The sequence below is a fragment of the Limulus polyphemus genome, unplaced genomic scaffold (genome assembly GCF_000517525.1).
Source record: "Limulus polyphemus unplaced genomic scaffold, Limulus_polyphemus-2.1.2 Scaffold343, whole genome shotgun sequence".
Lineage (NCBI taxonomy): Eukaryota > Metazoa > Arthropoda > Merostomata > Xiphosura > Limulidae > Limulus > Limulus polyphemus.
In genome coordinates this window covers 284500-296300 of record NW_013665953.1, presented here as the reverse complement: position 1 = coordinate 296300, position 11801 = coordinate 284500, and the positions used below count along the sequence as shown (strand labels likewise).

Genomic DNA, 11801 nt, shown 5'->3' with positions numbered 1-11801 from the left:
AAGAATCTGAGAAAAATAACGAGCTACTCAGCGTTTTTTGTAGTGAACATGTGATTTATGGGATAAATTATCTACAAGCATAAAACGAAGCATTAAAAAAATCTACACCAAACTACAGTTCATTACAAGTTCCACAGTATATATCATCAGTTCTTCTTTGCTCTGTCGAACTAATTCTAAATTAAAGTATTCTATATTAAATAACAAAAGACCATATAAACAGATAAAGTTAGAAAACATTTTTTTGAGAAATTCAGAAAAATTAATAAAAAAAAAGTCTTAATTTAAAAAGAAATAACATTACTATTTAAATGTTATAACTGTCAGCTGTAAATTTGTTCAGAGTTCTTAATTATTGTAATATATTTAAAGAAAAATGCACTCTACCGGCATGGATATTAACTAAAGTTTATTAAATAGAAACACGTGCTGTCTGAAACTAATTTTGCCTGCTTATTGTACGAAAATTCTAACCCTAACTCGTATTGTTTTATTCAAGTTTTCTTTGTTCTTTTCTTATTCCAGAAGAAAACAGTAGCATCATAATAAGAATAACAATTATAAAAGTTTGAAAAGTGATATGATACACCTTGCGTAAAGAAATCGTGTAAGTGTTATTATTATTGTTATATTTAGCCGCGGCATATCGGCTTGATTTTTCAAGTACAAACTTTTAGCTCATAGATCCGTCATCTTTTGACCAATTTGAAATCTAATTACAGTTTTGGACTCAGGAGGTCAAACCCTTTCGATTGATGTATTTGATCACGCCCAAGGTCTCATAGATTAGGTTACTCTAATCCTGTCTAAAATAATTTCAAGTTGAGGGTAGGCTAGTAGAGATCTTGATGCGCAATAAAATCGAAACGAGTGTTGCTGGTGCACAAAAATATAGGTAATAAAATGGGGAAACAAAGTTCTCATATATTAATTTACTCTAATCCTGCCTCAAAGAATTTCAAGTGCCGCGGCTATTGAGGATTCCTTCTTGTTTGCATTGTAATCTCTTACTCACAAGAAGGTATAATAATCAAAGATCACCTTAGCGGTAGTTAATAGTTTATCAAAGAATATTACACTCTGATGCTTTGAATTTTAAACAGTTATTGACATGAAAATATAAAGATATCAATAACTGTGAAACACCTCTAAAATGGCGTGTAATAAGTACGTTTTAACGGTAAAAATATGAAACTAAATAAATTCGAGAACATTTAATCCACGTCTATCTACAAAACGCATTGTTTCATGCATCGTAAAATAACGTTATTAAATTGTAGGTAGTTCATGTTTCTAATCCCACACAGAACATAAATAACCCTGCTTTAAAACCCCGAAAACTGCCGGAAACTTCGTCGAAAAAACTTGACATAATTTTTTAAAGCCAGCTTTGGACGGTGGGTGATCATTATGTTGGTTGTGCAAAAGAAAAGGTTGATGAAGAGCTTTCATCTTTGCAATTCATCATTCGACTGTCTACTTCTGAAAATCGACCATATTGCAAATCTAAATATCATTTTGCAAAATGTTTAGACCGTTAATGTTTGCTTTAATGAAAAACATATTACTGACATTGGTTGATATATATATTTTCATTTCAGACACCGAAAAAAATTATGAAATAGCAAATATTTTGAGCATTATCAGTTTGTATCTCTTAACGTTTATTAGGTGATGCATGATATACTCGTACATAACAACAAACGAGATTGAGACATGTTTGTTACGTTCGCATGACAACAGTAATCACGTCAGAAACGGAGTATTTTTTGTTGAGTAACAATTACATTAAATTTTGTTAGCAAAATGTTATGGATATCTCCCAACAAGTAAATTATAAAGGCACTTGGTCAACATCCTTTGAGGGAAAAAATAATAATTTCATATAATTTTCTGCCAACAAAAGAAAGAAAAAAAAAAACTGTTCGACAAGCGTATAGATCAGAGATCAACGGTTACTTAAAAATACTCCCAACTATTCAATTATTTAATGTTCCATTTTAATATTTCTTATTTTACTTTCGGTATAACAACATTTTGTTCACGCGACACTTATATCGAAAATATTACATTATCTTTAAATAGATTTACTTACAAAAAATTATTAATATTATTCTTTTTGTGACTGTACTTTTTTTTCAATACGAAAGTGTTGACGCCATTTTACTTTCTACAATACATCACCGTATTCACGTGACTTTACTTTCCGCATTACTGTATTTCATTCGCGTGAATTTGCTTGCAACATTATTGTGTTTTGTTCACGTGACTTTACTTTTGACGCTGCCCCATCTTATTCAGGTGACTCCATTTCTAAAACATAACATATTGCTTACCTAACTTCATTTCTTAAAATATTATCCTTTAATGAATTATTTTATTTGACGAAAATGAATAATTTTCAATAATAACATTGTTTTATGACACCTAAAGAGAAAAAAACAAATCGAACTATATCTCTCACATATATTACTGAGAATCTAAAAAGCGTCTCTGTGGATAACATAGCCTTGCTTACACTGAGAACGTTCGTTGTAGAATTTGTTTATTTCAGTAAAATTATCTTGGTGATTACGTTTTCTTCCTAAGGTATTACTAGATCTCCTGTGTGCACATTAAGCAACATGGCAACGTCATTACTTCAATTATATTCCTTCTCATGAGCTAATGTACTTGAACATTGCTTAACAAATGGGAATAGACAACGTCATTATTTCAGTTGTAATCCTTCTCATGAGCTAATTAATGTACTTTAACATTGCTTAACAAATGGGAACATCGTTACTTCAGTTGTAATCCTTCTCATGAGCTAATGTACTTGAACATTGCTCAACAAATGGGAACGTCATTACTTTAGTTGTAATCCTTCTCATGAGCTAATGTACTTGAACACTGCTTAACAAATGGGACTAGACAACGTCATTACTTCAATTATATTCCTTCTCATGAGCTAATGTACTTGAACATTGCTTAACAAATGGGAACGTTTTAGTAATTCACAGTTAGATCTAGAAACCTAGTGTGAATTATAACAAAATAAAATGAAGTTGTATTATTGATTATTAAAGTTATACGAGTTGCCACTTTGCTACGGCATCATATCTTACTAACAAAATAACATCATGATGGTAACAGTAACATCATATTACTAATAACACCATTTTGTCAAATAACATCATCGTGGTAACAGAAATATCATTTTAACAACAACAGCACCGTCATGCTAAATAAATTACCTTAGTAACAGTAACGTCATCTTACTAATAACACCATCCTACCAAATCACGTCATCGTGATAACAATAACAGTGTTAGCGGCAACAACATCACCTTGCCAACTAAAATTGCTCTGATAACAGTAGTATTATCTTTCTTATAACAGTAACGTCTTGCCAAATAACATCACCATAGTAATAACAGTAGAAATATTTACTAATAAGATCCTGCCCAGTATCATAAATGTGGTAACAGTAGCATCATTTTGCCGAAAATAACATCATCTTATCAATAACTGGTTAATTCTACCAATTAAACGAGTGTGATAAATATAACAGCATAATCTTACTAATGATAACGTAATAGTTAACTTGGCAATATTGTATGGTTCAGTCAAGAATAGTATGGTTCTACAAGTAACATCAGCCTTACTACTAATAGCATCAGCCTACCAAAGAGCGTAAATCTAGTAAAAATAGTATCACCTTACCAACAATGGTATGAACTCGCCAATAATGGCTTATATATATATATATATCATAGGCTGAGGATATTATCAGAATGAGTACTTAAAATATCATCACCTTAACAATAATCACAACTGAAAAGAGGAGAACGAGTGGAATAACGGTTACTTGTAAAGAAAAATGTATCTTACTATCATATTCCAAAGGTTATACTATTATTTTAATTCTTAATTGTATTTAACTTAATGGTTTATATTCTACGTTACTGCTGATCGCAAAATTTGTATATCAATTAACAGATTCAAGTAATTTATACTATCCAAGCTATTAATAGCCAAATATCTTGCTTCTGCAGAAAACCAACTTAGTAATATGTAATATCCAAGTTGTTAATTTAACAGTCGATCTGGTTGTATCATAATATTGTGCTACTTTTGAAAACCTATACAGTGATTCATAAGAATCCAGATGGTATAGCATGAGATCAGTACAATGGTTCATAAGAACGGAGATGGTTCAGCGAAAGGACACAAAAGTGGTTCATAAGATCCCATATGGTGCAGCAAAAGAACAGAACACTGATTCATACGATGCCAGATGGTACAGCGAGACATCAGTGCAGTGATTCATAATAACCCAGATAGTACAGCAAGAGGTCACTACAGTGAACCATAAGAATCTTGATAGTACAGTGGTTCATAAGAACCGAGATAATTCAGTGAAAGGACAGAACAGTTATTAGTAAGATTACAGATGGATCAGCGAAAGAACAGAACACTGATTCATAAGATTTCAGGTGGTACAGCGAAAGAACAGAACAGAGATTCATAAGAACCCAAATAGTACAGCTAGAGGTCAGCACAGTGAACCATGAACATTGGCGAGTGAAAATTAGCCAGTAAACAGCTATGGTTGTTTGATTTTCTGAGAACCAAACCATAATATTTGAATGAACGTTTACGTAGATGTAATAATACGTCAACGTAGCTGTAAGATAAGTTGGAATACATTCAAGCTTCTAATAATTTATAATTAAGCCTTAAGCTGCTGAAAATACTACATAAAATGTTAAAGAGAGATAAAATAGTCTGAAGACTAAGTACTCTGTCCATCAAGATTATGTTGGAAGTATTAAGCATCTAATTACATGCTACAGAGGATAAGAAACGATAGTCATTTTACCCAGATGTTAATCAATAGAAGAAAATGGCCTTATTCTATAAATCACATACTTCTCCTAACGTTGGATTGATAATATATATAAAGACAATCTTCTAAATCTATAAAATTCCAGAAAACGGGGCACTACATGTTTCCCACGGAAACTTGTAATCCATTATTTCAACACATTAATTTACATTTTATTATTTCATATTATCTACTTGAGTCTTCCATAGTTTTACTACGTCTAACGAAAACAATACCCGAAGATTGAATGAGAAAAGTTAAGGATTATTTTAGCTAATACTCCTTCATACACACTCGTATGTAAGTATAACTTACTTGGAGAATTACAGAATTCAGTTACATTATATATACATATTCTTCGTTTGCAGATTAGGCCTTGTGTGATGCATACGTTTTACAGAACTGATGTGTAATTTGCGTTTGTTTATTTACTATAAGTCACAAATGTTCAAGTCACGTTCATTTGAAACCCATTAAGTTTGTTAAGTAGCTTTTGATTGTGCTGCAAATAAGCCTAAACATACATTACGTGCTTTTCCAGGGCATAAGCTCAGCTTGTGTTCTACGAAGTCTGCCCTACAGATTATGGAAAAAATGGAGCACAATATGCCTTGACTTTTGATCCATAAAACAAGGTTTTTTCAACATCTAAGCTTGGGAAAGAGCTAATTTCACTTTCTAGGTTTTACCTGTTAAATCCTTTGTGGAATAGCAATTGTATTAAGTGGATGACAAAAATTAACAAGATATGTGTAACATGAAGAGGTTGAGATGGAACAAGAAATGAGCCAGCCATAACAGAAATATAATAAAAATATAAGTTATTTGAAGCTGATATGGAACAAGGAAGGAGATGCGTTGGAGAAAAAATTAACAAGTGATTCAGATACTTAGCATAAGGTGTGAAACAAAGCAGGAGTCAAACCAGAACAGAGATGAAAAAGAGGTGAGTTACTTGGGACTAAAGTGGAACAAGGAATGAATTATACTGGAAGGAGGATGAACAAGGGGTACGTAGCACAAAGGGGATTGAGGCTAAACAAGAAATGAGTCAAACCAGAACAGAGATGAAAAAGAGGTGAGTTACTTGAGACTAAAGTGGAACAAGGAATGAATTATACTGGAAGAAGGATGAACAAGGGGTACGTAGCACAAAGGGGATTGAGGCTAAACAAGAAATGAGTCAAACCAGAACAAAAATGTGACGAGATGTGTTACATGAAGAGGTTGAGGTCGAACAAAAACTTGAATGAGCTAGGGAAGAAGAGAACAAAACATTGAATGAGATAGGGAAGAAGAGAACAAAAATTGAATGAGCTAGGGAAGAAGAGAACAAAACATTGAATGAGCTAGGGAAGAAGAGAACAAAACATTGAATGAGATAGGGAAGAAGAGAACAAAAAATAGAATGAGCTAGGGAAGAAGAGAACAAAAACTTGAATGAGATAGGGAAGAAGAGAACAAAACATTGAATGAGATAGGGAAGAAGAGAACAAAAAATTGAATGAGTAGGGAAGAAGAGAACAAAAATTAAATGAGCTAGGGAAGAAGAGAACAAAAAATGGAATGAGCTAGGGAAGAAGAGAACAAAAAATAGAATGAGCTAGGCTGTTATTTTGTAATCTTGAAAATTTGAACGTCAAGAAAGTTCGACAAGTAATATTCGAACCTACTCCATATTTTTTCATCTCTTCTCTTTTTTTTTTTGCTTATTTTATATATTGTTATATCTGTACTCTGGTACATCTCATTTTTTTGTTCTCTTCTTCCCGAGTTCATTCCATTTTTTGTTCTCTTCTTCCCTATCTCATTCAAGTTTTTGTTTTCTTCTTATTTTAGGTTTAACATTTCGCCCTATTTACTTTTGTTTCTGTGGGAGACATTTCTCTATTCTTGGAATAGGCAAAAGTTTACAAAACACGAGAAACGATCTTGACATATAATATTGTCGTCATCATCGAAGAATCACATTTAAATTTGTTCAATCAAATCAGCTAAATTTGTTGCATTTTATGATAAAGTACTGCACTGGATTATTGGGTGGAGCAGGCATTTAGAACTCTATTTAAAATCCAATGACCTCCCAGACGATGGATTTGTGGAGCATCCACAGAGTTACTCCTTTCTCTCTCTCCTCCTTCCCTTCCATTCTGAGTGTTCTCCAATAAGTTTTGCCTGGGTTCCCTAACACCAGAGGGATCCCTAGGCACTACTAGTCACCTGGTCACTTGCGGCCTCACTGGCTTATTCATGAGAATCTTCTCAATCTCTTTGACAACATTTGTGTCCAGTTGAGGCACCACCTAGCGGTGAGAGAAATTTTCTAATTATGCATTATATTTCAGTATAGCTGTTTTCTTTTAGTTTTAATTCGTGAAATATATATGTATGTATACTTCTGCTTTTATTCAATCACTAAGCGGATTTTTTAAAATATAAAAAATGTTTTTGATGATTTCTAGTATAAGCATTGACCACAGAGTTTCAACCCTTTTATTTTTGTACTCAAACGGATCAGCATAATGAAAGTCGTATGCTCTTCTTAGATGACTCTTTACCTGCAAGGCGTGAAGATGGTCAAGAAGCTGCTCCACTGTCGAAGCTCCAACGAGCACACAATGGACACAGTCATTTTTAAGGCACCACGCTGAAACAAATCAAATCGATAAAGATAATCTGTAGTATAGAACACTACAATGATCGTACAGCCAAACTTACACATGTACCACTTACACTTTCTTGTCGCAACTTTCTAAAACTTTCGTTTAATACAAACATGCTGAGATATATAAAGGAAAATAAAGTGTGTGAAAGATTACTGTAATACAAACATGCTGAGATATATAAAGGAAAATAAAGTGTGTGAAAGATTACTGTAATACAAACATGCTGAGATATATAAAGGAAAATAAAGTGTGTGAAAGATTACTGTTGAATAAAAAATACCCTATTTCAACGCACAGATTCCGGTAAGGTATGTGGGATTTTATTTGGTTCAAAAAGTAAATGTCGAATATTAGGAGGCCGACATATTTTCCTTGAGCTTATGTTTGTTTGTTTGTTTTGAATTTCGCGCAAAGCTACACGAGGGCTATCTGCGTTAGCAGTCTCTAACTTAGCAGTGTAAGACTAGAGGAAAGGAAGCTAGTCATGACCATCCACCGCAAACTCTTGGGGTACTCTTTTACCAACGAATAGTGGGATTGACCATCACATTATAACGCCTTCACGGCTAAAAGGGTGAGCATGTTTGGTGGGACGAGGATTCGAACCCGCGACCCGCAGATTGCGAGTCGAGCTCCCTCACCACCTGGCCATGCTCTTGAAGCAAGTGAGACGGAATACGATGATATCTTCTCGTTGCTAAAATATTGGATTAAAATATTGTAAAAATTAAATACAAATCTATGCTCAGTTACTAGGGAAAGCTATATTATGATCTAATCTTACCAGATCCTTGTGGGAGGAAATTAACGTGAAACTGTCCATAACAGATTCTGATGTGAGAATATGAACACGAATCTTAATTGTTTTTTGTTAGAATAGATGCACATGAAACTGTCTTCAATAAGTCCTCAGAACAATTAAGATTCGTGTTCATATACTCTCCAGTTTCACTGCATCTATTCTGCACAGAACAATTAAGATTCGTGTTCATATACTCTCCTGAGGACTTATTGAAGACAGTTTCACATGCATCTACTCTGGGATTGAACAATTAAGATTCGTGTTCATATACTCTCCTGAGGACCTATTTATGTCAGTTTCACATGCATCTACTCTGGCATTAGCATAAATAGGTCCTCAGGAGAGTATATGAACACGAATCTTAATTGTTCAATGCCAGAGTAGATGCAGTGAAACTGGCATAAATAGGTCCTCAGGAGAGTATATGAACACGAATCTTAATTGCTCTGTGCAAAATACATGCAGTGAAACTGGCATAAATAGGTCCTCAGGAGAGAGAATATGAGAATAATTTTATGTGAGAGAGTAGATTAATATGACATATCCTGACATATATCTTATTTATTAAACCTTTACATGATATCAAATTTCTTCTCAACAAATAATAAAACTTCAGAAATAGTTTGTGTTATTTTTGTTCTTACTTTTGCATTTGCGTTGTTCCAGATATCTTACCAAAATCAAAATAAGTGTTAAAGGTGTTTAGAATACTTCATAAAATTTAGATAAATTTTCAGCGTTGATTTTTGTAACCACTCGAAAGTTAATTTGAAAAAATAAATGCTCGAACTTTCGAAACATTACAGAAATAGTTCTAACACTTAAGTTCACAAGTACAACTTAAAATTTGAAACGCAATTCCAGAATACTTACCCATATACAACTGAGTTAACGTACAGCCTAATTTCTCCGCCAAGAGGAAGAGCTGATGGATTTTAGCTTTATGTCGTGGACTGGGATTGTCATCTGATGCTGATTTGTCAGTGATTCCTGAATAGTTCTGTAAAGGAACGTTAAAGAAACTTAAAATGCTTGTCTTTTGAAATATCTAAGTTCCCACCTCTAACCTCAGTGATTCAGTGCCAAACTAGAATGCTTATAATGCTAAAATTATAGGTTCGATTCTTGTAATGGTCACAGCACATATATCCTATTGTACAACGTTTTGCTTTACAACAAATATGTAAAACCACCAGCTCTCGAGGGAATGGATTATTCTTCAACTTTTAAGGCTAATTTTATAAACATTAAGTATAAGTTGTATTGACTTTCTATACTAGGTGTTTAAACCTTCAGTTTTCACAAGGTAATCTCTCAATCCAATAAATATTTCTAAGAATTTGAAACATCATGTGTAAGTCTAAAACAAATACCAAAAGCATTTGATAAATTAACACGACAATTACCCTAATAAGATTCTGTTTTTTTCATTAATTTAAACTTACCTAGGTACATCCTTCTAATATTAGAAGAGCACAAAATTTGCCATTGTAAATCATAATGACAGTTTATAAATAAATATAACACTTGTCCTTGTATATCTCCCTTCAACGTAAATGATCACATAACTTATCCAAGTAGATCCTAACGAGAAAAGATAAGTAGCGTACCTGGATTTCATGAAAATATAAATATGAAACTTATTCTAATATATAAGCGTGAAAATTATAGAAATATAACTTGTCCTGTACATCCATATGAATGTGGATGAAACTTACTGTAATAGATCCTCGTGCGAATGTATCAGTAACCATACCAAGTTGTAATATGAAGATGTCAGTAACCGTATCAAGTTGTAATATGAAGGTGTCAGTAACCGTATCAAGTTGTAATATGAAGGTGTCAGTAACCGTATCAAGTGATTGATCTGAATGTTTCATTACACACTGTGATTCTAAATTGATCAACACATTATCATTTTTAAACAAAGAGTTAACAAGGTATTATAAACCAGTTAATGTTTTGATGTTTCTTAATATCAGGTGTAGGCACTATGACGTGGTCCCCACAGGCATTCAGCTTGAATGGTAGATTTGATGAAGGAATTCATTTACTCTCACGAGGAGCTATTAGAGTAAGTTTCATATTAATATATTCTCACGAGGAGCTATTAGAGTAAGTTTCATATTAATATATTCTCACGAGGAGCTATTAGAGTAAGTTTCATATTTATCTACTCTTATTAACCACTTGGTATGGTGAATTATCTTACCTTAATCAAAGCAAAAGTACCCGTCCCCAATGACGGGAAAAAGTTTAAGTTAATCTATCAATTTAAATTATTTCATGGACTTTAAAAAAGTTAATTGTGTTGTACTCTTAGATTCACTCAGAGCCAAAGCTCTAAGCTACTTACACCACCCACAATGACAAATAATTGTTGAGCATTTCTCTTGCTAAGAGCCGCTCAACAACAACATACGGTAAATATACATTTTTATTCTTTAAGTTACGTCACATTTTGAAATGTGAATGATAGTGTGAATAATTCCAAACAATTTAGTGTAGAAAATCCTGCTTGCGAAATATAATTTGGCATCAACATTATTCATGCCTGTTCTCCCGTCATTTCAAAAGTGAATGTTAAGCTTTGCTTGCGTGCACAGCTTTTCAAACGCAGCGCGGGAAGCGGTCGCCATAAATGGCAAACAGACGAACACTCGGACAGACACCACAGTTCCAATTTATATAAGATTGGGCAATAATGTATGTACCTTGCATGTTGCGTTGACCAACCCCTTATCAATCACTTGCACTGACTATTGTCGTAATTAGATACTGTATTAACCAAGCTGTATTGATCCATCTTATGTTAACTATGTTTTGTACTGACCAACCTCATTTAAACATATTTTGCACTGGCCAATTTTATATTAAAATTTTTTTGTTGATCAGTTTCATAAAAAGTTTTTTGTGCAAATCGAGCTAATATTAACTATGTTTTACGTTTATGAATTTTACACTAACCTCTTTCTCTGCTGATAAATCTAAATATTTTTTTGTTGTTGACCAGTCTTTGTTATCCAGGTTTTGTGCTGATCAACTGTAAATTAACCAACTTCTGTGCTGAAAAATGCTATATTAACATCTTTACATGCTGGTCGATCTTACAGTATCAATTTTCCGTGCTCACTAATGTTTTATTAATTAACGACTTTTTTGTGATAACCAATCTTACATCAACCACGTGTTCAACTGAATAGGACTGAATTAACCTAGTGATGTACCAACCTATTTTGTGGAAAAGCTCTGGATGACAAAGCTCCACCTTATCTCTTTGGAACATATGGTACTCTGTCTCTTCTACAACAGGAGGAATCTGATTAAACTGGCGTGCAACAGTGTAGGCTTCCTTGAGGTAAAAAAGAAAGATGTCAGTATCGCTGTTTCCCGCACAAAACAGCTACTCATAATTGTTGTGTACGTACATATGCATATATATATATATATATATATATATATA

General features: G+C 33.2%; 1 protein-coding gene and 1 long non-coding RNA gene across 2 annotated transcripts in view; both read right to left on the bottom strand.

Annotated features, from left to right (window-relative positions):
• Positions 1-1978: 1978 nt before the first annotated feature.
• On the bottom strand, positions 1979-6447 carry LOC111085348. The gene is made up of 2 exons (XR_002610191.1): positions 6210-6447; positions 1979-6114 (listed from the first exon to the last, which is right to left on the bottom strand). It is a non-coding gene; the product is annotated as an uncharacterized LOC111085348 (long non-coding RNA).
• A 261-nt stretch (positions 6448-6708) lies between these two features.
• The window catches only part of LOC106457535 (voltage-gated potassium channel subunit beta-2-like), a 40584-nt gene continuing 35491 nt past the window's right edge, over positions 6709-11801 (bottom strand). Inside the window, exons 12-15 of the mRNA XM_022383521.1 lie at positions 11517-11690; positions 9212-9338; positions 7429-7517; positions 6709-7173 (exon numbers count right to left, since the gene is read on the bottom strand). Coding sequence (XP_022239229.1) covers positions 7087-7173; positions 7429-7517; positions 9212-9338; positions 11517-11690 — 477 coding nt within the window. The 3' untranslated portion in view covers positions 6709-7086. The remainder of the gene's footprint in view (positions 7174-7428; positions 7518-9211; positions 9339-11516; positions 11691-11801) is intronic.